This window comes from Stegodyphus dumicola, chromosome 8 (assembly GCF_044657685.1).
Source record: "Stegodyphus dumicola isolate Sdum_Otavi_A_Nest chromosome 8, ASM4465768v1".
NCBI lineage: Eukaryota > Metazoa > Arthropoda > Arachnida > Araneae > Eresidae > Stegodyphus > Stegodyphus dumicola.
Window position 1 is genome coordinate 124,232,687 of NC_140775.1, and position 25,368 is coordinate 124,258,054.

At 32.6% G+C, this 25,368-nt stretch overlaps 1 protein-coding gene across 2 annotated transcripts in view; it reads left to right on the top strand.

The window, feature by feature from the left end:
* The first annotated feature begins 7,585 nt into the window (after nt 1-7,585).
* LOC118184050 (adhesion G protein-coupled receptor G6-like) overlaps nt 7,586-25,368 on the top strand; it is a 105,362-nt gene continuing 87,579 nt past the window's right edge. Inside the window, exons 1-4 of one of the 2 annotated variants that reach the window (XM_035353685.2) lie at nt 7,586-7,762; nt 13,370-13,491; nt 17,170-17,466; nt 21,470-21,650. In XM_035353685.2, coding sequence (XP_035209576.1) covers nt 13,413-13,491; nt 17,170-17,466; nt 21,470-21,650 — 557 coding nt within the window. In that variant the 5' untranslated portion in view covers nt 7,586-7,762; nt 13,370-13,412. The remainder of the gene's footprint in view (nt 7,763-13,369; nt 13,492-17,169; nt 17,467-21,469; nt 21,651-25,368) is intronic. The other variant, XM_035353684.2, reaches the window with a different exon arrangement.

Here is a 25,368-nt window from a genome sequence, read left to right on the forward strand (position 1 = left end):
TGTGGATGATTCAGTAGTTTTAAGCTCGAAGATAGATTCTTTATTGTCTATCTCCATTGGAAATACTCTTTGAACTGGTCTTAACAGTTCACCACTAGATGTTTTTACTTTCACCACTCTGATGTTGTTGTCTTTTCCTGTGTATGTTTCGATCACACGACCCATAGGCCAGTCTGTTCTTTTCCTTTTATCGTCCTCTACAAACACTAAATCACCTTTCTTGATGGTTCGCGAAGGTACAGTCTTTGGTCGATGTACTAACAGACCAAGATATTCATCTCTAAATCTTTTACGAAATTCCACACGTAACTTTTGGTGGTATCGCCATCTTCTCGATAAGTTGATTTTATCCAAACTGTCCAGATCCGAAACACCTTCAGTTCGCACATCCTGAATAAACATAGATGGAGTGAGTGCACATAAATCGGTGAAATCTTCTGACTCGTATGTTAATGGTCTGGAGTTGGTATTTGCTTCTGCATTACATAGGATAGTTAACATTTCTTCACATGAAAGTAATGCTTTCCCAGGACTCTTCTCAATAATTTCTTGATCATCTGAAACAGTCTCTCTCACCAGCCGCCACACCATGCTGCGGTTGGTGGATTTAACTTCCACTGAATTTTCATTATCGAAGAACTTCTGATAATTTGGTTCCAGTCAACAGATCGGAGCAAATTTTGTGCCATTATCGCTGTATACTACTCTAAGCCGTCCTCTTCGTGCTATGAATCTTCTAAATCCGAGAAAAAATCCATTAGTCGATAAGATTTCAATTAATTCTAAATGAACCGCACGATAAACTCCACAAGTAAAAAGCAAGATCCAAGCTTTTCTATTTTCTTTTAAATAAAGTGGTCCTGCTACATCAACACCTGTCACCTCAAATGCATAAGCACCTCTGACTCGATCTTCTGGGAGAGGACAAGGCACCGTATCAAGAGCTTTCGCCGAGTGTCTCTTGCACCGAACGCACTTTGATATGACTCCGTGTACTGTTTTTCTTCCTTTTATTATCCAAAATTTTTGACGAATATTGGTCAAAAGAACTTGAGTACCAGCATGTAAAAGTTGTAAATGGTAGTCTTGTATCATTCTAATTCATGTTTGGCTGGAAGTACAATCGGGAACCGGAAGTTTTCATCATCATGTCTTCTCAAAATCTTCGTTTTCAACCTTATAATCCCTTCTTCATCTCTGAAAGTAAAATGTCCCTTCAACTGTTCTTCACTAGATAATGCTTCTTGTTGAATAATCTTCACTATTTTCTTCTCAGCAATGTCCAATTCTTCAACACTCAGGGTTTTGCTATAATTTCTCTCTCCATGTCTACAATTATTTATGAATCTTAAAATCCAAGAAATCATTCTCACAATTTTAAAGTAACTTGAAAAGTAAATCAGATACCATTTTTCAGCGGTGATATTAGCCAAAGTCGAAATAATGTTCTTTCTCTTTTCTTTCATAATTTCTTCTTCGTGAGTAATCACTTCACTAGTTGGCCATTCTTCATCGTTCTTCATAAGCCATTCTGGCCCTTCATCGTTCTTCATAAGCCATTCAGCGAGATTTCACAAAACTCTTAATCGAACACCCTCGTGATGGTATATCTGCTGGATTCGAATTTCCTGGAATGTAACGCCATTCAGATTCCGATGACAATTTTCGTATCTCTTTTACTCTATTTGCGACAAATGGCGCCCAATGGTCATCTCTTTGGATCCAAGAAAGTGCAGTACTCGAATCTGTCCAATAGTTCCTTGGAACGTTGTCTAATTTGAGTGTTTGTAAAGCAAGAGCTGCGAGTCTGACTCCTATACAGCAGGATAATAATTCTAGACGATTTATGGTCATTTTTCTTAATGGACTCACTCTACTTTTAGCTAGAAAATACACCGATACATTTTGATTTGTTTCTTTTCTTAAATAAATTGGCATCAATAATAGTTTGGCGAATTTTTACGGCCCTCGAAACTGAATAGTACCGAAATGCCTACAGATTCAGGTCCCTATTGTTTTAGAATTCATGGTGCCATATATCATCAAGCAAACTACCTTCATTTACCTCATTCCTAATCAAGAACAGTAGGTCCAGCTGTATCTTTTAGATTCGGATCAACCTTCAGACAGAGAATGGATATACTTGGAAATGCTGCTATGGATGCTAAAATGCTGACACAATTGGATGTAGGTTTAAGGAATGTGAATCCATAAGATGATACTTAAATTCAAATTTTTGCATTTTTCAAATTAAAATAAAAAAAAAAAATTGGCTTTTCTCAAATATTTGGTGCTACTTTGCTAGACGGTTGCACGGATTTTGGCGAGCGATACAACTTATGGTAAACCCATTGCTGGACAAGTTATTTATGGTAACCGATACTTTGTTGTCATTTTATTTAAAAAATAATGCGTTTTATTATGCATTAATTCCGTGTTTTAAATATTATTTATGAGTTCTAAAAAATAAAAATGAATTTAATTTTGCATTTTTATTTAAATAAAAATTTTATTGTTTACGATATTTTATGAAATTTTATGTTGTGAATGATGTAATGAATGACGTCACATTATTTTAAAAGTAATTGATTTTAATATCTATAAATTTAATCTAATGTTTTAAACATTATTTATGGCTGTTAAATATTAAAATACAATTTAATTTTGCATTTTTTTAAATATGATTTATTATGAATGATTATTTAAATAATTTTAATTCAATGCGTGATGTAATCAGCTCCCTGATTGGTTACTGAATATTTGTGCATTACCGCGCCATTTTAAAATTTTATTATTCATCTCTTCGAATTCCTCAAATTTCAAAGCGAATGGATGTGTCCGTTTCGAAGATGAATGTTGTTATTGGTAATTACCAAGAATTATTGGTATCGGGATAAAAAAATTGCCATTCGACACCTTATTTTGTCCAACCTGGCTTTCCTAATCAAAGATTTATTTATTATTACAAGGGTTTCCTCCAAAAATTTAAAATAAATTTCCTCTGACCCTTGTAATAATAAATAAATCTTCACACCACCATGTGATCCATAAATCTTGTGGATCACAGATGAAGATCGTTTTTTTTCCTGGTACTTATCAATATACGACAGGCAAAATACTTTAAAAAATGTAAGTACATATTTTTCTTTTACTTTATAATTGTATACTTCAATTTTTATTAAAAATTTAATACACTGTTTTAAAAAATTCCTGAGATATTTATTGCCGCATAAGTTTTAATGTTAAATTATTATATCCTATAAAACTTATTTTAAACGATTTAAATTTAATTAATTGAAAAATTTAAATTCTTTTAAACGTTGGTATGGTGTTTTTAATTCAATATTTAATTTAAATAATATTTTATTCCAATTAAATTTTGGCGCAATGTTTTTATAGCGGTGTTTTTATTCTATTATATGAAAGTAATAATTTAACCTTACTTTAGCATTTTATACTCTTAGTAAATGTATTTGTTTACATTTGCCAGCAGTCTTAAAAAACAACGTTTTCAACAAAAAATTAATCTATTATTTTTAACGATATTTATTTTTTAAAAGTTTCGAATACTTTACTATGCGTGAAATACGTCAAAACAGCATTTTTGAAGATTGCTGAAGACTGTTAAAACCGCGCCAACATAAATCGCCAAAAATCCGTGCAACCGTCTACCAAAGTAACACCAATTTTTTTTTTCAGTTTACAAGATGCTGAAAAAAATTTGAAGAAGGAATTCTACGAAAGCAAGGTGCTGAAACTGCTGCTGCTATCCATTATGCACATCCAGGGCGAAATTGTTATTACAGGTGAGCACAAAGAATGTTAGAAAGCCCCATAAGAAAATGAAGTTGCAATTGTTTTCAAGAGTGCAGGTGGCGTTCTCCATCAAACAGAGATATTGTAATATATGCAATAGGTGCTGGTCTAATTAATCTCGATACTTTAAGTCCTAACTTGGAACTGATAACGCATGTAATTTTCTTTCCTCATGATGTTCGAGGATTAAGAATTGGGCAGCTATACACAAACTAGCAGCTTTATAGTTACAGAGTGTCTGTACGACAACATTCGTACAACTCTATTTTGTATGGCCGAAAATTGCTAATCAAGCCAAAATAAAGCTACAACATTTCGTATGGAAATGTTCTTACACATTTTCTTTTCAGATACGTAGAAAGCTTAAATTTTGCTTTGGTCGCAGCCCGCTAATCTATACTATTAAAATCTGTGCATGTCTGTCTGTTTGTTTGTGGCATTATCTTCTCCGGAACGGCGCGGAGTTGAGTTTCAAGATAGGTACCCCCCCCCCGTATTTCAAAAATTCGTGGGAAGCCATTTCGACCATTCTCATCTTCGTATAACTTTAATCAGCCGAAATATTAATTAATTATTAACTCTGAAAATGATAATTTTCGCATTCATTTTACTGACTGGCAACAGTTTTGTGCGCTGGAGATAAAAATCTGCTTTATTTCGAAAAGTGTTGCAACTGCTCGCTTTCAAATCGTAAAGTTTGTTAATAAAAAATTTAAATTTTACAGCATATGAAATAAAAATAGCATTCCCACATATATTATTATTATATCAGGTTATATTCTGACGTTTAACTGATTTTATTAAATTCTTTCTTTCTTTCTCCAGTTTTTTATGTATTTGATTGAATTCTACATACAGTACAGTTCGTCTACCACGAAAAGAGACTTAATCTTGCCTCTTAAGAAGGGGAGTTCATTTCACTGCGGAAAGAGATACAGAGACTACATCCAAGGTTGCAAATCAGTGAATTAAAATTCCTTGCTATAGAGCACGCGCCATTAGGTTACTTAAAGCAAGATACTCGGATCGTCCGAGACTACGTGATGGGCAGTTCCTTCTCGTAGTGGTCAAACTATATGCTAATGATCAGAGTTTTTTCCTTCGCTATATGTTATATTAATACGAATGAAAAACAGTAAATAAGCTATAAACCGCGGTAAGATAATAAAATGGCCATGAATGGTTACAAAAGGGTATCACCAGATAGTGGTATTTATTTATTTACTATGTGCTCCGCCATTAGGGGTTACACGAAAGGAAGGGATGCTCCGTGGAGGACGTTTCAAGTGAAACTGACCCGTGTTTATGTTACACACGAAGAAACCCAGGAAAACGCACATGCAACGCTCACCGGGGCTTGATCCCGGACAGAACCAGTGTTCAGCGATTTTCACAGATCATCCGCTGGCAGGCCTCACTAGATAGTAATATAATCATATTTCGTAGAGTCAACAAGCAGTGCCAGCCGTATGAAAGTGTCTACCATGCTGGAGGACTGTGCATTACAAAAACAATGGACTGTGATATATATTTTGTACTGCTGCTTGGTCTTCGGAAGCGAGGAGCGAATGTGATTGCTACATCCTCCTTTTGCAAAATTATGCAGTTTCCGACTGCTATTCGGTGAAAAAAATCTTAGGTCTTAGTCGCAGCATATTGCTCTATCACAGAGCCACACCTCATGTGACACTGAGAACCAAGGAATATCTTTTGAAAATCAGATGACACCTTCTTTAGTAGCCGTCGCACAGCCTCAAATGATTTTCGCTTGTTTGCTTTCAAAATTTCCATGATGAGATATTTTCGCAGAAAATGCAAATACTGCGCAACTAATCCGTATGTGGCTGTAACTGTAACCTAAAAGGATAAATATTAGTAGGATCTGGAAATCATCTTTTGTACATCTGTGGCTTTCTTAATTGTAATGAACATGATAGTTAATAATGTCATTATCGTTGGCTTTCGACTTCGAGTGTAAAATTGAATTTCTTCTAAATTAAGAAGCATTTTGAACTATTTTTAAGATCTCGCTTTGATTTCATGATCACTGATACATCTTTTTAATATCGAAAGTAAATGAAAAATCTTTTCATTGTGGATTAGCTGCATGCAATAAGCTCTTGTGTTTCTGATATTTGTAAAAATTATCGTTAACTGAAATAAATTTCAGCATGTTCAAAAAGTGTGAAAGTTAGTTTAAAAATCTTACTGTACCTGATAATTTGGTAGAAAATTTGCATTTTAAAATTTGATTGGTTGCCAACTTCCGATTTTTTCCAATGTAGAATCTGTTGACCACTCGAATAACGTTGTTATGATGCAGAGTCGCCGATAACACACTAGAGAGTATTAGATATAACTTAGATACTATTTACTGCAAAACTAGCCTTAGAAATACTCTATTGCTCAGCAGTTTTGAAAGATAAGTTGTATTTGAATTGAAAAATAACTCTTTTAAGCAGGAAAAAAAAAAAAAAAAAAAAAAGATCGTTATTGAAGTAAAAGTGTTTATCATAGGCTAATTTTAATCTGTTATTATAATTAGCTGCACAAACATCATGAAATATACAGTAACCGCATTAAATAAAAATGTAAAGACATTGTAAATGAGCGAAAGTGTTAAAATCTTAATAATCAGGGACTAATAAATTATTATAAACTAGAAAAACTGAATGCTAATCTAATCTTGGGCATCGATTTGGTCCAGATTAAGATTAAAAGCAGTTTTGCTTTCAAATTAACCTGAATTCGGATCTGTTATTATGACCTTATGGATGAGACTAGTGAAGATTCTTGTTTCGAATTCTGGCGATTGTGAAGGAATTTTTTCTTGTTTTTCTCTATGTATAACGTGAATACCAGCTCATTTCCCTTAGAAAGCCTTTCAGGAAGGATTCCTTCCCGTGGGCAAGTAATCCTTATATGCTTTTCCGTATTCAGTCAAAAATGCACACGAACCATCTATTCCTCTAGTCATAAGCATAAAAGATGCTAACGGCAATTTCGAGGCTTCAAATTGTACTCTACAAAGACCATTAGTAAAATTTATGATGATATAGAGGCAATGATATTACTGATAATCGCTGCAAACAATTTTAGAAAATATTCTTTTTTTTTTTTTTTTCTTTAGAGCACACAAAATAGATGAGAAAGTGACAATTAATGCCTCATAAAATCTGTCTGTGCTTAAAAGTACTGTGTCTGATGAAAGCAGTATAACACATAAAGGTTTAGTGGATGGAAGAAAGATTTATTTGTTTTAGCTATAATTTAAATTTAGTGTTAACTAAAATCTTAAGGTAGGCATGAATTGCAACAGCAATTTCTTTATACAAGTGAGTTATTTTGCTTCTGGTGATAGTGCAAATTAAATATGACGTTTAGATTGAACAGTGTAAAATCTGTAAGATTCGCTCAAAATGTAAAACTGAGAAGAAAATCGTTTTAAATATAGAAGAATGCAATTCTCCACCTACCGTCATTTACGAAGTTTAAAGATTAAATTCATCTCTGTGGTTATATTTATTTATTTATACGTGACGATTTATCTACGCACTTAATTCATTTTATTCCGTTTTTTTTTCTTCCGAACCAGAAATCATAGTTATGACTGTCTATTCTGATAAATGTCTCAGCGATAAATGTTGCCACATTATTCAAAGCAAGTAACCGATTCTTATAAAAACTGAAAAGAAAAACGGATGTTCCACCTATTTAGTTCCGGTGATGGCATTTTTAACGGAAGTTTGCGCGAAAAATGTCACAGTTATAAGTTAATTTCTTTCAGTCACTCGCTTTCGAAATATAAAACTAACTCACACTTTCGAAGGTCTGATTCAAAACTTCTTTTTAGACTTCAGTTTGTTCACCGATTGTTCCAGTTTGTGGTATCTTCATGCGGGACATATAGCAAATGAAATGCATATAGAAATATAGAAGATTTATTGTAAGTACCTACTTTTCTCAGTCATATGTCCACTGTACAAAGAAAGCATCAGTTATTAAGCTGTTATTTTTATTAAATAGATTGTAAAGAAGCAGTTGTTAAACTTTGGGACTCATGTAGTTTCTTGACCTAAAACCAAATCTTCTATTTAATTTCAATATTAAAACTTTCATGGTCTAAAAAATGTAGGAAATTATATTTTTGACTTCTTTAGAACATGTTCCTGAAACTTGACTTCAAGCAGAGTATAAGCCTTCCCGACTTTCAATTGCTAGGTGAATGAGACTACCGCGTAATAGTTGCCCGTTATAAATACGTTGCACTTTTATGCTGGAACACTGCAATACAAAAATTGTTTTAATTTGCTTTTATGATTAGTAAATTGATCATAGAAGTAATCAAATTAAATTAGTAAGTCAAAAATGCTACTTGAGCAGTGGTGCCACGCCTTTAAAATGGTGGCACCTTTATAAAAATCGCTTTTTTCTCGTCAAAAACTGATTTTTATCAGAGTTGCAGAATTTTCGTTAAAATTTTTGTCAGCGAGATAAATAGCCTATCTTTATAAAGACACCCTTATAATGAAGCATCGTTATAAAACTGTCCCATATAAACCGTTGGCAGAAAATGTTTTCAAGAAACTATTCTTCTGCCAATCGAATGTGTGCATAAAAACTTCTTGCCGACATAAAACATATATATATATCAGTGATGACATTCGAACCAAATTTAAGATTATACTTTTCAGACACTTATTTCACATACAGTTGGGGAAGGGGAAGGAAGAAAAATGAAACAACATTTTCTTTCACAAAGGTAAAAGCAAAAAATATATTTAACTTTTCCTTAACTTTGTTAATAATAATGTTTACATACCATTTTATTACTGACATAGTAAATTTTTCAAAATTTATAAATTGCATATTGAAATAATTTGTAGAATTAAAATATAATTAGCTTATGCATATGAAAATATGTTCTTGTTTGGCACTAAGTAAAAACTATTAAGTTAATGATAAGGTCCTCGGCAAAATGCATATTATATATGAAAGGGGCTTTCAAGCTGTCAATTTTAAAGTGAAAATTTTACCCTTTTGAAGAGAGGTACACCTGTCTCGCCCCTTTTAGAGTCACAACTGTTATCTTTACTCCTATAATTTGCCACTCTTGGTTTCTAGTGACATAATTGCACCCAGTAGGGAGAAGTGTTCTATAAAAGCAATTTCTGAAGACTGTAGCTGATCTTGGGTATTTTCAGATGCTTTTCGGTAGCATGGTAATATTAGCTGTCATCAACTTTCAATTGTTGAAATATTTTTAGAAGGTCGTTTATATTTTTGTAGAAATTAGGGTTAGAGTATATGAACTTTTCTTAATTCGAAATCAACCAATTTGAACAAAAAGTGAAGTCCCGAAAATATATTTTATGAAAAATAAACGATTTTTGGAATACTTTTCGAGAATCTGAACAGTTTTGCTATACCTTATACGAATTCAAACTGCTATCAGTTCAATATTTTTGGAAATTTTTATTTCTCATAATTTTAAAGTCTTTGAATATAGTAGAGTTTGCTTACATAATTCATATTTAGTTCTGTAAGCTATACTTAAAAATACGAAGTATATTCGTTAGTCTAAGATAATAAATTTCGTAAAAATTGAGATTTATTTCTATTTAAAGTTCTTCTTGTACTGATTTTGAAAATACCTTGTTTTATTGTAAAAATCCTATCCTTTACAGTTTAGTGGTTTTGTGTATTTTATGAATTCAGTTTTATTCTCGTATTGCATGTGATGTAAGTTTACCTAACTGACACTCCCCTTATCGATTTTTGTATAAATAATATTGACTTATTGAATGTGCTAAATGTGAAATTACTGCTGAAAATGTTAAAATATCTACGCAGCGATCTAGACTTAAATTCTTCTGCAGTATGCTTGCTTGAACATTTTTTCTTCGCAATCTTACCTGAACAGAAATTACATGAGCCAAAATGTTATTTCTCGAAAATTGACAACGTTTACGGATTTTTAAACATGACAATATATGTTTTAAAAACTAAACACTTCTATATTAAGGCTTTTAATATATGTTTCTAGAATATTTTTTCATAATTTACAACAATGTTGCAAATGTTCATAAAAATTAGGATTAGGATAAATTAACTGCATTTTAAATGATATCGATTAAAAATTAAAAGAAGATCTTACATTTTGAGAATATTAAATTAGGATCCAACATCTTGAAGAATTTTCTATAAAAACTATAAAACTTTTAAAAAAGGAATTTAATTAAAAAATATAAATGTAATAAGACTGAAAAAAAAATTGCAATCTGATTTTAATTCGCAGATTTCATTTCAACGCTTGAAAAAATTTTAAGCTAAGATGTTATGGTTTATGAATAACCTCCCAGGAATTAGATACTGAGCATGAATTGTAGAAGGTATAGAACATAAACAAAGATTTTATTTAATAAAATCTTATATCTAAAATGAGTTTTTCAAAATGGCAAAGCCAAATGGTCGAGAGAAAAATATTTGCTATGATACTATTTTTTGTTGGCTATGATTTGATAAAAATTTGCTATGGTTCGTCATTAATTTACAACAGGTGTCAAAGCCTAACTATGTATTTATTTCATTTTATCATTTGCGTACAAAGCTTGCAGCAAATGTTTTCAAGTGGCAGATCTTCCTGATTTACTAGGACGCGAAAACTGCGAATATCCCTTCTCCTACTAAAAACATGGTGATAATCCTTATTTCTTCGGTCCAAGGCACCCCATGCTCACTTACCGTATATTCAGCCGTATGACGCGCACCTGTCATTTCAACCTATATTTTTTAATTTTTAGTTATATTTGTCTTATAACGCCCACCCTTTTCTTTACGAAGGAATCCGAAAGATACATGTGCGATGTTCTTATCTTTTGAAGCCATTCATTTTTCCCGAGCATTTTAAAAATGGTATATGAACTGACAAACAATAAGGGGAATAATGTGTGTGTGTGTGTGTGTGCGCGCGGAAAAATGCTTGAGAGAATAATTCTGAAAGGGCATAGGTTGTATTCATTGCAAATGTACAGAAGAATATTATTCCATAGCTTCGAGAAGTAGTAAACATGGCTGCTTTAGTAAAAATAGCCCTTTTTGTAGTAAATATGGCTCTTGCCAAACGAACGAACACAGTACTGGTTTCAAACGCAGAGTCACTCAATTTGAGAAAGAAAATAGAAATCATGCTGCAGTAAGGATGTTTGGTGTTAATAAAAGCTCCATACATGAGTGGAAGAAAAATGAAATCATAATAATTAATACACTAGAATAAATTACGTAAAAGAGTAACGAAATGGCCTATCATAATAGAAAGTGTTGCAAACTCCGCCTTAAAAAAACCGGCGGGCTGGATTAATTGTAACAAGAAACAGAGTATATGTATTAGCCTTAAAGTGGGAAAAAAAGAATGCGAATGAAAGCGAAAATTTTAAAGCAACTTTGAGTTGATGTAGTCGATTTATGGCACGAAATAATTCAGTTCTACGAGAAAAAAAAGTTTTGAAACGGCTTACGAAAGATTTGGACAACGAACTGATAAGTTTCCAGAAGTATGTTATTGACCTACGAATGCTAAAAAAATATTTACTCTCACATACTGGAAAAACGGATGAAACTTGATGTGATATAAAATAGAATAATTTAAATGAAAGGAACAAACACAGTTCAAATAAACCAACATGTCTCGAAAATTCTCACCTAACTGTAGTGCTTTGCTTAGCGGAGGGTACAAAATTAAAACCCATGCTTATTTTTAAATGAATGACGATGCCAAAATGTAATTTCCCAAATGGCTTTTTTATTCCTGTTCACGAGAGAAGACGGATGGATGAAAACGGTATGAAATTGTGGATAAGAAATGTTTGGAAAAAGCGTTCTGTTGCCTATAAGAATCCAAAAAGTCTTTTAGTTTTGGACAGGTTCAGATCCCATCTAATGGATAATATAAGGAAATTGGTGAAAGAGTGTAATAGAAACAGGGCTATTATTCCAGGCAGATTAACACCATTGGTTCAGTCTTTAACCTTCGTGGTGTAATTGAAAGCATACACTACGCGCATTCGGGAGGTCCGGAGTTCAACTACTGACTAGGCCACTGTACATTTTTCCTGTTTCCTCCTTCAAAATAACCTAATAACTCTACAAGTGGCGCCCGAACTAAAAGGTGATGGACGATAATTCGTCACCACCAGGATTTGGCAATTAGTTCCCCTAATTGCCAAGCGACTTTTAAAAGGGGAATATATAAGGTATTTTCTCCCTCCTTCCCATATGCCTTTTTGATGTAATTGGAAGTATACTCGATGCATATTCGGGAGGTCCGGCGTTTGAATCGCAGCGAGAGCACTGCACATTTTTCAACGTCTTGCATCAATAGAACCTAATGACTCTACAAGATGTGTATATCAATAAAACATTCAAAGAAAATTTAAAATGACAGTGAAATACGTGGATGCTAGAAAGTAAAAAAGCATTAACTAAAGGAGGCAAATGCGTCATGCCAGTCTAGAAATAGAGTGGATAATAAAAACATGGAAATGAAATTAAACCCGACATAATTCAAAAGTTACTTAAAAATTCAGTATGTATAACAATTTAGATGGAACGAAATTGATTATTTATTTATGGATCAGAGTAACAGTAATGGTAAAGATGAACCAGAATTCGATGATCTGAATGAATATGTAACAGAGGACGAATATGATGAACTTTTCATGTTATCCGATAATGAAAATTTTTAAGCTCATAAGGTATTCATTTCTTTTAAATAAACAGTATTTAGGCACATGAGAAATATTAATTTTGTACGTTCATCTTTTCTTTATTTTCACAGCTATCATTTTTATTTTTGACGTATAATATGCATCCGTAAATTTCGATCTTATTTTTTGTATAAAATGTGTGCGTTATACACCAGGATACACGGTATCTCTTTTACATGTGCCATTCGCATCTGAGAAGATCGAGCTCCCACTAAACTATAAGTAACACGTGACAGTCGAACTTTTACACCCCATGAATAATGGCGCGAAGCGTTTAAAGTTCGCGACGTATTTTACTGCCCTTTTATTATAATTGGTTATACAGGCACAGTAAGATATCAGATCGTTCCATAAGTAATGTTTTTCAGATAGGATTCGTTAAACTTGTTCTAACATGCTTAAAACCGTGATTTTCATTGCAATACATACACACTGAGAAAAGCTCCTTTCACTTATTTAGATCACTAAAAAAAAAAGCTTCATTTAGGTATATTCATTTTCCAAACACATGGTTGTTAATTCGTTGCTTTAATATGCCCTCTATTAAAATTTTTCAGTATGACCTTGATAATTTTACAATTAATATACGATAGCAAAGTAAAATAAGGAATTAAAACGCCATGATGCATTTGAAATGTAAAAATGTATTTTGACATATGAAAAACATTAATGAATTTTTATAAACAAGCTTGTTAAATAAAATTAACCAAAATAAAGAAAAACGTAGTGTCACAGTTTAATTTCTCTAAAACTTAATAAAATTCACTGAGAGAATTTCTTGTTTTTAGCACCATATGCTGACTGGATAAGTTTTGCAGGAGCACCCGTAATATGTCCTCCCATCAATGTATCTACGGGGCCATATATGCTATTATAATATGCTATGTTCTGCTGGAATGTTTTCAGGAAAGTAAGTGTGATTTAATTTGTTCACGTGAAAAATTTCTTGTCTTAAAATTCTGTTTCAGATTCTTTATGTATCGCACATGGGCAACAGCAGTGTCATAAATAAAAAATGGGAGTTTAGTTAAGATATTATATTAATACGGATAATTATACAAAATTTAGCCTCAGACTGGGGATAATTTTATTGAAAATATTTGTGTATTTCGAAAGAAATTGTTGCAAGCTGTAGCCTGCGCTTCTTTAAAGAGCAAAAATATTTTGTGCCATCTTCGTCAGTTAAAAAAGCAAAAATAATTCTGACGATTTGTCGCTTTAAATAAAAGGAATGAAAGTAAAAATAAATAAATAAACAAATAAAAGAAGGGGGGAAAATATAGCTCCATTTATTAAGCTAAATAGAAATGAAAACGTCATGAAACCAAATAAAGATTTTTTCCAACGTTTTCAGTTTTCAATTAAGTGCTTACTGAAATGAATTGAAATTGAAATCATTAGCTAAAGTATGTTATGTATTAAGACACTTATGCAATACATGACACACTGTTGTGCGTCATTTTAAATTCAAATTATGGCCACATTTGTGAAGGAGAACTTAAAAAAAGAAGTCTGTAGTTCAAATGAAATCAATGTTCAGTTAAGAATTGAAAGCGTGTTCTCTTTCTTCCAGCTCGAAATATTTTTTTCAAATAGTATCGCCATTATTTTTTTATGAATCTCAAAGCTTCTTTTGAGTCTAAATGAGCTGGGTTAAAAATGCCCACCTACACGAATGTGTAAGAGTCAGAGAAATTTAATCTAGCTCAGTGATATACACACATAAATTTCATTCAAGCTAACTCTTCCAAAAATGTACAAAATTATTTAAACAACCAGTGTAACAATTTAGTAAAATCTTCTCCCAAATCCTTAGAAGGCAATGTAAAAAATAAGTAATCAGAGTAAAATAACTGAAAATCTGATGGTTAGCAATGGCAGCAATAAGAAAAGAGATAACATATTTTTAGGTGATTCGATCAAAATTATACAAAAGGTTATCAATAAGGAATTTAAAAAAATCTTTATTTTGAAAACATAATGATATTACAGTTATTCGCAAATAAATTCTAGGAAACTGAGAATTTTAAGGTTTTTGCTCGAAAATTTACTTGGAATACAGGAAAAAAAAACATTAAAGGATTAAAAGTGAGGATACTCACGTAAACACTGCAAAATAAAATGCATAGAATTTTGGGGAAATATTCACTTACTTTTATAATTGTTTGCAATTTTGTCAAGTTTTTGTAATGAGCATATGCAAGATACAAAATACATTAGAAAGTGAAAATCAGAAAAATATTCAATATTTGTCAATGAATCCAATTTCACTAGAAATGAAATGATTTGAAAAATGACCGAATAGTAGAAAATTTTCCATACAGAATACCTTGACTGTATAAAGAGTTTTGCTTACTGGTTAAATCTTACTTGAATTTATAAAGTATTTTCTCCTCCTTCCAGCATAACTTAGTGGTGTGGTAAAGGTAAACATGCTTCGTGGAAAAGCATATTTGAGAGGTCTAATACGCGGGGACGTTCGAGTGCCGGCGAGGGCATTGCAGATTTCTTCAGTTTCCTGATATTGAAAAAAATTCTAAATTATTCTACGGTGGCGACCGCACTAAAAGCGGTGGAGGACGATTCGTCACCACGAGGATTTGGCCATTGGGCTCCCTAATCTCCAGTCGTCCTTTAAAGGGGGAGTATATAAAGTATTTTCTTTCTTCTTCCAGGATGCCTTCGTGGTGTAACGGTAGCACACTCGGCACGTATTCAAGAGGTTCAGGTTCGAGTCCCGGCGTGGGCATTGCACATTTTTCAGCTTTCTGATATAAAAGAGACCTAATGACTCTACAATATGGTTTGCTGACGAAATGAATTTATTATCCCTATTAATTGCTTGAAAATATAGGTAAACTGTTAATAATTTTTTCTGTTAAATATAATACAGATTAATTTCTTTTTCCTTTGTTTCTAACTATCCATTGATACCGTGATTTTGAGATAATCATGGCCATCATTCCTGGTAATAGCTCCCATAAATCTACAGTCATCATCCTTCAATATGATCCAGTTCAGTTTGTATGAGAGGTTTATTTTACAGAACGAAATCAGTTTTATTCTGAAAACATAACCTGCGTAGATATTTTAAATATTTTTCTGTTATTCATTATTGAACTGAAATTTTACTAATCGTATCAATTTAGAAACAATATTATTTGTAAATTTAAAAACAATGAAGTTCATTCTTGCTAAATTGATAAAGAAGTCTAGTTCAGATGTCCTTCATCTTACTTAGGTTATAAATGCGACGGTGAAGAGCTGATAATTACGGAAGAGGACCTTAGGATGATCTAGATGCCTCTCGGTAAAACTCTCTTTATTTTGAAGGCTATTGACATAGCATCCTGTGTTCAGGAACGAGGAAAACAATTAACAGCAATTTTTTTGGGCTCCTAAAGAAAGGTTATGTAAAAATTTTCGACTATAAAATGGACTTAATATTAAAATCGATCAAATCGATCAATAATCAGCATAACTTTTTTTTTTTTTTTTTTTTTTTTTGTGTGTGTGCTTAATTTCACATTTTACATTAGAGTCTTTCTTTCCTGTCCACAGAAATAATTGGTCAATATATATTTTAATTGCTTGCTATTTTATCTAGTTCTGCGAAGACATGAAATTTTATTAAAACTATTTGTTGTTGTTGTTCCTTATGCTCACTTGTCTGATGTAGTCAGCTCAAGCCCACGAAATACCTCGTGGCAAGGAGCGCTAGATTACGCCTGTCGTTGGCAACAGCCTTGAGCACTTATCAGGTGACAGTGCGATTTGTCTCAGTTCCGCCCTCAATTTTGATCGACAGCAACCCGGGGGGGGGGGAACGGGTCCGAAGGTCTTCCCTTCCACCAAACCAGACGAGAGAACTTTCGGCTAGCCGCATATTTAGAGTGCCGCCATACGGCACCGATACTATACATTTACAAACATCCATGCCTTCTCCGGGACTCAAACCCGGGCCCTTTGGCACGGCAGTCAGCGACGTCGCTAATCACCATACAGGTTGGGGGGCGAAAGTATTTATCCCTGATAAAAGGTAATATATGTAAAGTAACCTTATTGTTATAAAAAGAAAAGCAGAAGTAATTATAAAAAATATCATTATCAAAAGTTGCTTTTGTTAAGGCACGAAGCATACGAAAGACATCTTTGAATCCCATCCCCTTTTTTTTCTGCAAAAGGTAGAACTTTAATGTATAATAAAATAGAAAGAGGATATATCCATTGAACTTCGATAAATTGGAAGCATGATTAATTTGATGATTTAAAAAAGCAAAACCCTCAATTCCCAGAAATCTTCTAGAAACAACTTTTGCTGTTTTCATTTTTATTTTAAAGTTATATGTAAGTTAATAAAATATTTCTTTCATTTTGTAATTTGAATTCTGAAATGAGGATATAGTATGAAAAATATTAAAATTAAAAAAAAAAAAAAATTCTGCTTTAGAAGTCAGTCTATTCAAAAGGTCATTTTCAAATCAACATCAGGAATGACGTATTATCAAAGTGCGACTGTATTCATGTTTTCTTATCAAATTTCATATCATCAATTAAATACATTATTTTCATAATTTTCTTTTGTCAGCTTCTGCTACCGAAGTCACCGAATCTTCGTCAATCGTGAACAATTCCACCGGAACTGATATTCTTCTTCCACTGCTGACGTGTCATGCCAAATACACTGGCTACAAGGAAGTTCGCTGGTATAAAGATTATCTCCTGATCAAGAATGGTTCCTCTAATTTGTCTGGTCATACGCTTTCCTTGGATACGCTACTCGGCACGAAGTTTGAACATCCTTTGAAATTACAAGGATACTATTGGTGTGAAACAGATTATGACAAAAAATCTAATATCCACCCATATCTTTTTCGGATCAAAGGTAAGTTGAAGAGTTATTTGGCTGGTGATAACAGGAAAGTGAAATATAAGCTACTGCCAAACGCGTTCTCGAATATCGATAAATCTTTAGTAATTCTACGGAATTACATTTAGTAATTCATTTACATTTAGTAAGTAATTCATTTACATTTAGTAATTCTACGGAATTAAGAAGAATAGGGATGCAGAGTGAAGAGAAAGATAAATTTCAGTGCTATTAAATGACTACACATTGCAAAAATAGCGACTGAATTTCTTCTTGATATCTTGCTCTTTTACGAAATCAGGAAACAATTTAGCTTTGAATGGTCAAATCAGGTTTACATGAAAAGTAAAAAATAAAAATAAAAATAAATAAATAAAATTAAAAAAAAAAAAACGTTAATAAAAGCCAGCAAAGCAGGAAGGATGTGGCAGCAGCGGCTTATTCACATTTTATAAATTTAGGAAAGTCTTCACGGACTGGAGGAAACAGCACTTCCCAAAATCCTCATCTCCTTTCTTCTTGCTTAAAAGCAAGATTGCTAAAGATTGCTAAAGATTAGGAAAATGTGTGAAGGCAGAACTGAAGTTTTCTGCATAGAATACGTTCAAAGCGTTATGCATTCGAATGTTTTGAATTTGAGGATAATGCTAACTAAAGCAAATCCTAACTACATGCACTGATATATATCAACTAAAGGATTATTTCAGAAGTTATTTGGAGTGTTATTAATTCCTCATTGCCTTTATGTAAGTGCTACAGAGTTGTAAAGAAGTAGAAAAATCGTTAAGTGAACGAACGCACTACAGGTTAGTGGGAAAATAAGTGTGTTTTTAACCGATGAAAGCTGTCTAATCGGAAACTTGTTGATATCTAAACCTGTTGTAGGTCTCGCAACGTATAGGTATTGTTCAAGGCTATCTAAGACTTCTTGTGCAATGAGATTCCATTCCTGCCCTATAGAAAGTTCTGTGCTGTCACTGATGGTATTCTGCAGACTGCAGTGCGGTGTTCAATAACGCTGCGAGCATACCACACTGCAGCTGTATCCTGCTAAAATTTATTGAGGGCCACTAAGCCTGTCCCTCTGATCAGAGGCACTACTAAATCTGTCTTTCTGATAAATCATAAAGATGGTTATTAGACTGACAGAGCTGATCTTTTGCAATCAGTTTTCAAAACTTGGCATTAAATATATGAGTGGTATCAATTCTACATTATTCACAATATGGGACGATATACGATACGCTTTATTAAGTTATTCAACATAAGAGTTTATTAAAACTTCTGTTGGCAAGTTTCGTATCTATATATGGAAAATGTGCAAGCATTAGTCAGATAATTTTGATATTTTAACCATGGGCAATTTAGCACATCACAACGTATTTTTCTTTCTTTTATCTCTTTTTTCAAATGGGAAGATCTATTAATGAAATTAAAAGCAACTTGCTAACTATGACGTTCTTTTAGGAGGGTCTATTTAAAAATTCAGTTGTATATTTTTCACAAAAGGTTTCATGGGACTAAATTATCGCCATCTGAAGGTAAACATTATTTACTTCGTTTCTTAAATTGAAATCGTGGTCTTACGACCAATTATTCTGAAAATATTTATTCATGCAATTCTTACACACAGAACTCTTATCTTAAGGTAGCCAATAAATTTTGTCTTTTAAAAAAAAAGAGATAAAGTACACCACAAGACCATTAATAGAGGACGCCTGAAATATTTTAATTATATTCGTTATAACAAAAATGCGTTGTTGTTCAGTGTAAAAAGCTTAATCATGTAGGAATAGTTACTGTTTTATACCATAAGTATGATAAACAAATTTCTAGTGTACTGTAATGCATTTATTGTAAAATTTCTAATTCTGCTTCTTATGAATATTATTGTGTGAACCCAAAATATAATCGATTGGTGATGATGAAATTTAGTTATAGCACATGTACTACATATTGTTGCGGGTTATCACTTGGTTGATATCTCTTTAAATGACCACTTCAAAGAAGCTGGAAGAAATCAACAATTTATTATAAAAATTCACGAAAGGTCCCACTTGCGTCCGGTCTATATTTTTCAGCACTTTTTTCGGTGAATCAGGACTTGCCGTTAGCATATTCATCTCTTTATCAGATTCGTGGGCGAGTAAATTTTCCAAAAATTTGTAAATTTTGTTTTTCTACTATATTTTCTGCCATCTCTTGAGATTTCTAATGATATTTGTAACATTTTTTACTCCTGCCTGTACTTTCATTCAATTCCAGTTCTTCGTTTAGGATACCTTTGTATATTTTCCCTATAACTTTTATCCTTGCAATGCGTTCTTCCGGCGGAAAAGTTGTTAGTTCGTTTTCATATACCGCAAATTTGTTTTTCTTTCTCAAATTAGAACACAATTTTCATATCTAACTCGCGACTTCTGATGGAAAAGCCATCCCTCAGAAGATTACATTTTCAGTTGGAGAACTGGTACAAAAGCAGCTCAGAAAAATTGATGCTACTAATTCAAAATTAAACCGTTATTATGAAAACTCGTTCGATACTTCGATATTTCTGAGGTTTTTTTATGGTATACTACTCACAGCGCAGTATAATGTTTGTTCTTGCCACATGCCTAACGGATCCTTCAAGAGCATGACTGCATGAAGTTGCATTTCTTCGTTGAGATAAAATTGGAGATGGAGAAAAAGTCATCAGAGCTTTTGGAGCAAAATTTATTTTGTGTAACACAGGCATGGGTCTAGTCAAGCACGAGCGTTTAGAAATATTGGGAAAAGTCGGTTGCCTAGGCTCATGAGAATCATATTTGATCATATTTCGCTCCCCACTTGAACTATTTTTACAATTTAAACGTTGCTACCTTAAGAATTGAAAGATTGACAGTTATACACAAGGAGGTTAGAATAAATGGAGTAGGCATGACGTCACAGAAAGGAAAAAAAGGAAATGTCAACAACGTGACGTTTCTAACGTGGCCACCATGCAGCGTATGGGTAAGGCTGCAAAACATATCGTTAAATAAAACTACACTGACTTTGAGAGGAAATATTAACATCCGGAGACTCAATGGTTTGTTAGACATAATTTGCGTTAAATGCTGTTAGAATTTCCACTGATGTTCTAAGTTTTACTATAGTTATCATTTACACATTTTCATATATCTAGATTCTATTGAATTTGAAACTGTTATTTGCAATCCTTGTGTTTTTCTATGTACTAAGTAGAAAATCATTTATGTTAAGTATTAAAATTAGAACGGTAGACTTAAACATTCAGTGATGAAAGTTAACATGTAGACACACCGATTAGAATGTAAACAAAACCAACCAGAAGGTCGCCTATGGTAGCGGCCATGATAAGTCCTGACGTCATATTGTAACGTTTCATGGCTTCGTTTTCATTGCACGGGGCATACGGAGGAGGAATACTCTATTTATTCTAACATTCTTGGTTATACATAAGAAACTATTACTTATATACAAAACACAAGTGATGTCAGAAATACAAAACAAACCTTAAAATTATTAACTTAAAAGCTACAATAACTAACTAAATAAATAATCATCGAACAATATTACAACAATACATAAAAATCAACAATGCAATAAAAGGATTTAAATATGTACATATATTTAAAACAGTATATATGTCTATATTAATTTTGATAATTTTATATTTATACGCTCTTAAATTCCAGAAAAAAATGCAGGAACGAATGCTAGAGCTTTGAGAATTATTTTTTAATTGAATATTAATTTTATCGAATACAGAATTTATATCAGTTGTCAACAGTAAATATTATATTTGTTAAAAAACAGAAATTTAATGGAATATTTGTATGACTTTTGGATATTTTTATTTTTCGAAATTTTTGATGATAAACTTTTCTTCGGAGTATTAGACTGTAATTTGAAATTTTCAGTTCTCAGTTTTCTATTGGGGATTGTTTAGACATCTACATCTTTCCTGGATGATGCCATACAAATCTGTGTTAATGTATAATACAATTTTATACAGGTGTGAACACTTATGTTGGCGGAATTTTGGCTACAGAAGATTCGCTAGACAGTGAAAATGAGTTATCTGAAAAGCTGAAACGTCTGTCTAAGCAGGAAGAATACGAACAGGAGATGCAGAATATTCTTTTCGCTTTCTTACCTCTGCCGAATACATATGTAACGGACGTCAGACCGAAAGAGTAAGACCCCAGGTTTATTTTTTCAATTTTTTTAGTTAAAATTAATCAAAAGCATTTAACTTAAAAATGAACGGAAAATAAAATCGGAAAAATTCCGAGATTCAGGGTTTAATTTTAATTTTAGATTTAAACATGATTAATCAAAAGTTAGAATACAGGCTAACAGGTTGCACACAAAGGGAGAGAACTTTTCATTTTTAAAGCTTTCTTTAAATCGTACTTTTTTCCCCAGAATATATTAAAAAATAATTTTTGATTTTTGAAAATTTAGTTTTTAGGTTTAAATTTAAAAAAGTGAAATTTGCTATATTTCTTTAATTCATTATAAATAGTTTTACTTTTTCCAGTTCTTTTTGTTTCATTACCCTCTTCCTGTGTTTTATTTTGCTCAACGAACCTTTCGAATTTATTCAATACTCTCTTACCCTTGCAATAATGCCATATTAAATATTTTTAAAATGTAAACTGTAGGCAGATTTGTACGGTTCTTTAGTCATATTTTTGAACTAGTCAATTGATATTTGAAAGTTCCAATCCCTTGGAGTAAGATATCAAACTACATGCATCTTAGAATCAAATCGTGGGAAGGCTTGATTGATACGTTTTATTATGGTTCTTGTAAAGATGCGTGATTGTGATATTTTCAAAAATAAATATATGTTTAAAGGCCTGTTTTAAATATATTCAGGCCAGCAAATTCTCTATGCGTGTTTTGGTTATCCGTTGCTTTTCAGTGCAACCTTACCCCCTCCCCTGGTACTCAAAAAAATAAAGTTTCCCTAATCTTTTCGTTGCCCTCTGGTGGGCAATAATGTCCACGCTGGAAAACTCAGTTGATTCTTAATGTTTTTGCTCCATGCACTTCTTTCATCATTGTTAGACGATTCCTCTACTTTCCCAAACTCGAAAACTGAATTTACATTTATTTAAATTCAGATTATTATGTAATGTATTGTTGCGTGCGTACGAGTTCGTAACAGAGATAATGCACAAGTCCGATAATAGGTTAATAAAATTTATATTTATCAAAAGAAATATTTTAGAACTCTGGAATTTTCCACAGAAATATTCGTACAAGTGTTCACAGTTTCACACATTACAAACAGTAGTTACACTTCAAACTACTAAGAACGTTAAATACAATGCAATGCAAAGAGGATCTAAAGAGAAAGTTAATCCGATCTCACGCTGATCTCGCAGCAATAATAACAGCAACTAACTAAACAACTAAGACCAGATTTCCAAGTTTCGCTGATCTCCGCGAATAACACTTAAAAGACGTGTTGTTTTCCAACTGTCGCCTCTACGGGCGCTTGAAGTAGACTGAGTGCTTGGCAAAATCTAGGAGGACAGTATTGGATGGGGAGAGCAGTGTGACTCTTGTCACTTGTGCCTTTCCCGGCACACGTGAATTGGTTGAGAGAATTCCTGTGTAGACGGCTGAAAAAGGCATAATTAAACAAAATAGACGCAAAAAATGGTTAAATGATTCATAATTAGGGTGCAAGATATTTTAGTTAATAATAATATTAAAACTTTCAGTAGTGACTCAGTAATACTGCTATGTCATAAATAGAAAAAATCTGATGTGTGCACCACATGACTTCCTTGTACGGAATATTAAATTATACCCATTTTTTCTTGCATTTCATTTAAACTTATTGGACTGAATTAAATCTACTTCGTCGATAGCGAATAAACCACAATAGAATAAATGGACTCTTTAAAATTCATTATATTTGTTTACCATAGCGACACTCTGGTCCTAGCTTCACTTAACAATGTTACATTTCATTCATTTTTTAACTCAGAATGCACAAATTTATATCATCTTAAGAATTATCTAATCGTTGCCACATGTTCTATTCAAATACTATAATAAATCTAAAACAATGTATAAAAGAAATTAAGCAAAGAACAACAACAACAACAAAAAGGAACAGTTTTTCACAGACGATTCAGTATTTCTCATTCAATTAATTCAGTTCTCACATCGCACAAGGCAAAAATACATTAAAACTCAAGATGTCTGTATTGAAAATAATGAAGTAAATTTTAAACACTTATTTCCTCGAATAAATTCCAGAATGGATTAAGCATGATTTAATTCGCAATAATAAAAGAAGGCGTTATCTTTCATTGTTATTGCGAATCTTACTTTCTCTAGATTGGCAACAAATCTAATATTCTGCTGTTTCAAATGAAAGCAATCAGTGGCCTCCATGGAAAAACAACTTTTAAATTGTTGATAATTCTAAACATATTGCATACAGATTCCCTAAAGGCATAAAAACCTTAACCGGAAGATAAAAACAACATAGTTCAATCATTTTTAAAGAAAAAAATGCAGAATTTACAAACATATAAGAATAAAGAAACTGAGATTACTGAGCCGAGTAACAGAGTGGATATACTATATATATACATATATTTATATACTTTTGGAGCCGCTGATTGCAACCAAAATACGAGGTGCACATCTACATGTTATAGCAGTCCTATATACAAAATTTCAAAGTTCTGAAGCTACTCGTTTTTGAGTTATGCGAGATACATACGTACGCACAGACGCCACGAAAAATTCTCTTCAGAATTCATTTTAAATTAGTTTTACAATTTTTGGGCGAGAAAAGAGTCCTTTATTCTGTCCTTACGTACAGATGTCACGCAAAAACATCGTTAAATTGCATTCGATAGCGGTGAAAATGGATATTTGCGTTGAAATATGATGCCTGAAACTTTTCGCGATTACAATACTTCCTTTTGACTTCGTACAAGGAAGTAAAAAGTGAAAATCGTTTGTCCTGGGATCGATCGCCCACTTTTGCGTGAAAAGTGGGCATGTATGTGCAGATGCATTTCACGTAAAAATAATGGTAAAAGAAATGAGAAAGAATGAAATAACTCTGTACAAAATATATACAAGGTAGCTAAATGAATCCAGATGGCTTAAGTTGTATTAAAGTATAAAGTAGATAGTTATAATTAGTTGAAAGCAGCATAAAGTTCATAATCAGAAGGGTCACGTGATGCAGCAGTTGAGTTTACCGAAAGTACAAACAAAATAAGCACATTATAAACCATTACAGCGAGACATAGGACTTGAGTGGTTAATATGCGATAAACGCAGGAAGCAGTCCTAAGAATCAGTAAAGCACTGTGTAACAGTTCACTTTGTAACAAATACACAGTGTGGAGAGAGCCCGAGGTCACGTGGGTGGTCACCCACCCAAGTACTGGCTCCTTAAGATGCTGCTTTAAAATGCATGCAATCACAGTAGAGTCATATTAAATAAAATAAACATAATGAAATATATACACTGCTAAAAAAAGGGGGGTGGCAGTTCTATATCTTCCTTTCTACTAGGCCGATTGACGAAATTCAAATTGCTTTTTATGTCTTGAAAGCGAGACTTAGGATGCATATTAGATTTATATATAGCACTGTTGTAATATAGGTATTTTGACACAAAATCGGACTTTTTGTGATATGATATGCCAATATTTTTCCATATTTCGATTCTACGACTCAAACTATGCCTAAATATTAAATTTGTAAAATTTGGTGTGAAATTTACGGAGAAATTCTAAAATTTATCGTGGCGTATTTTTTCAGTTTGCGCCAAGACTAATTCACTTGGCGAACTTCTGAATTTAGAGCGAACCTAATTTCCTTTATTTTTTTCACTGTACATGAACGGAAAAAACGTCATCGTTC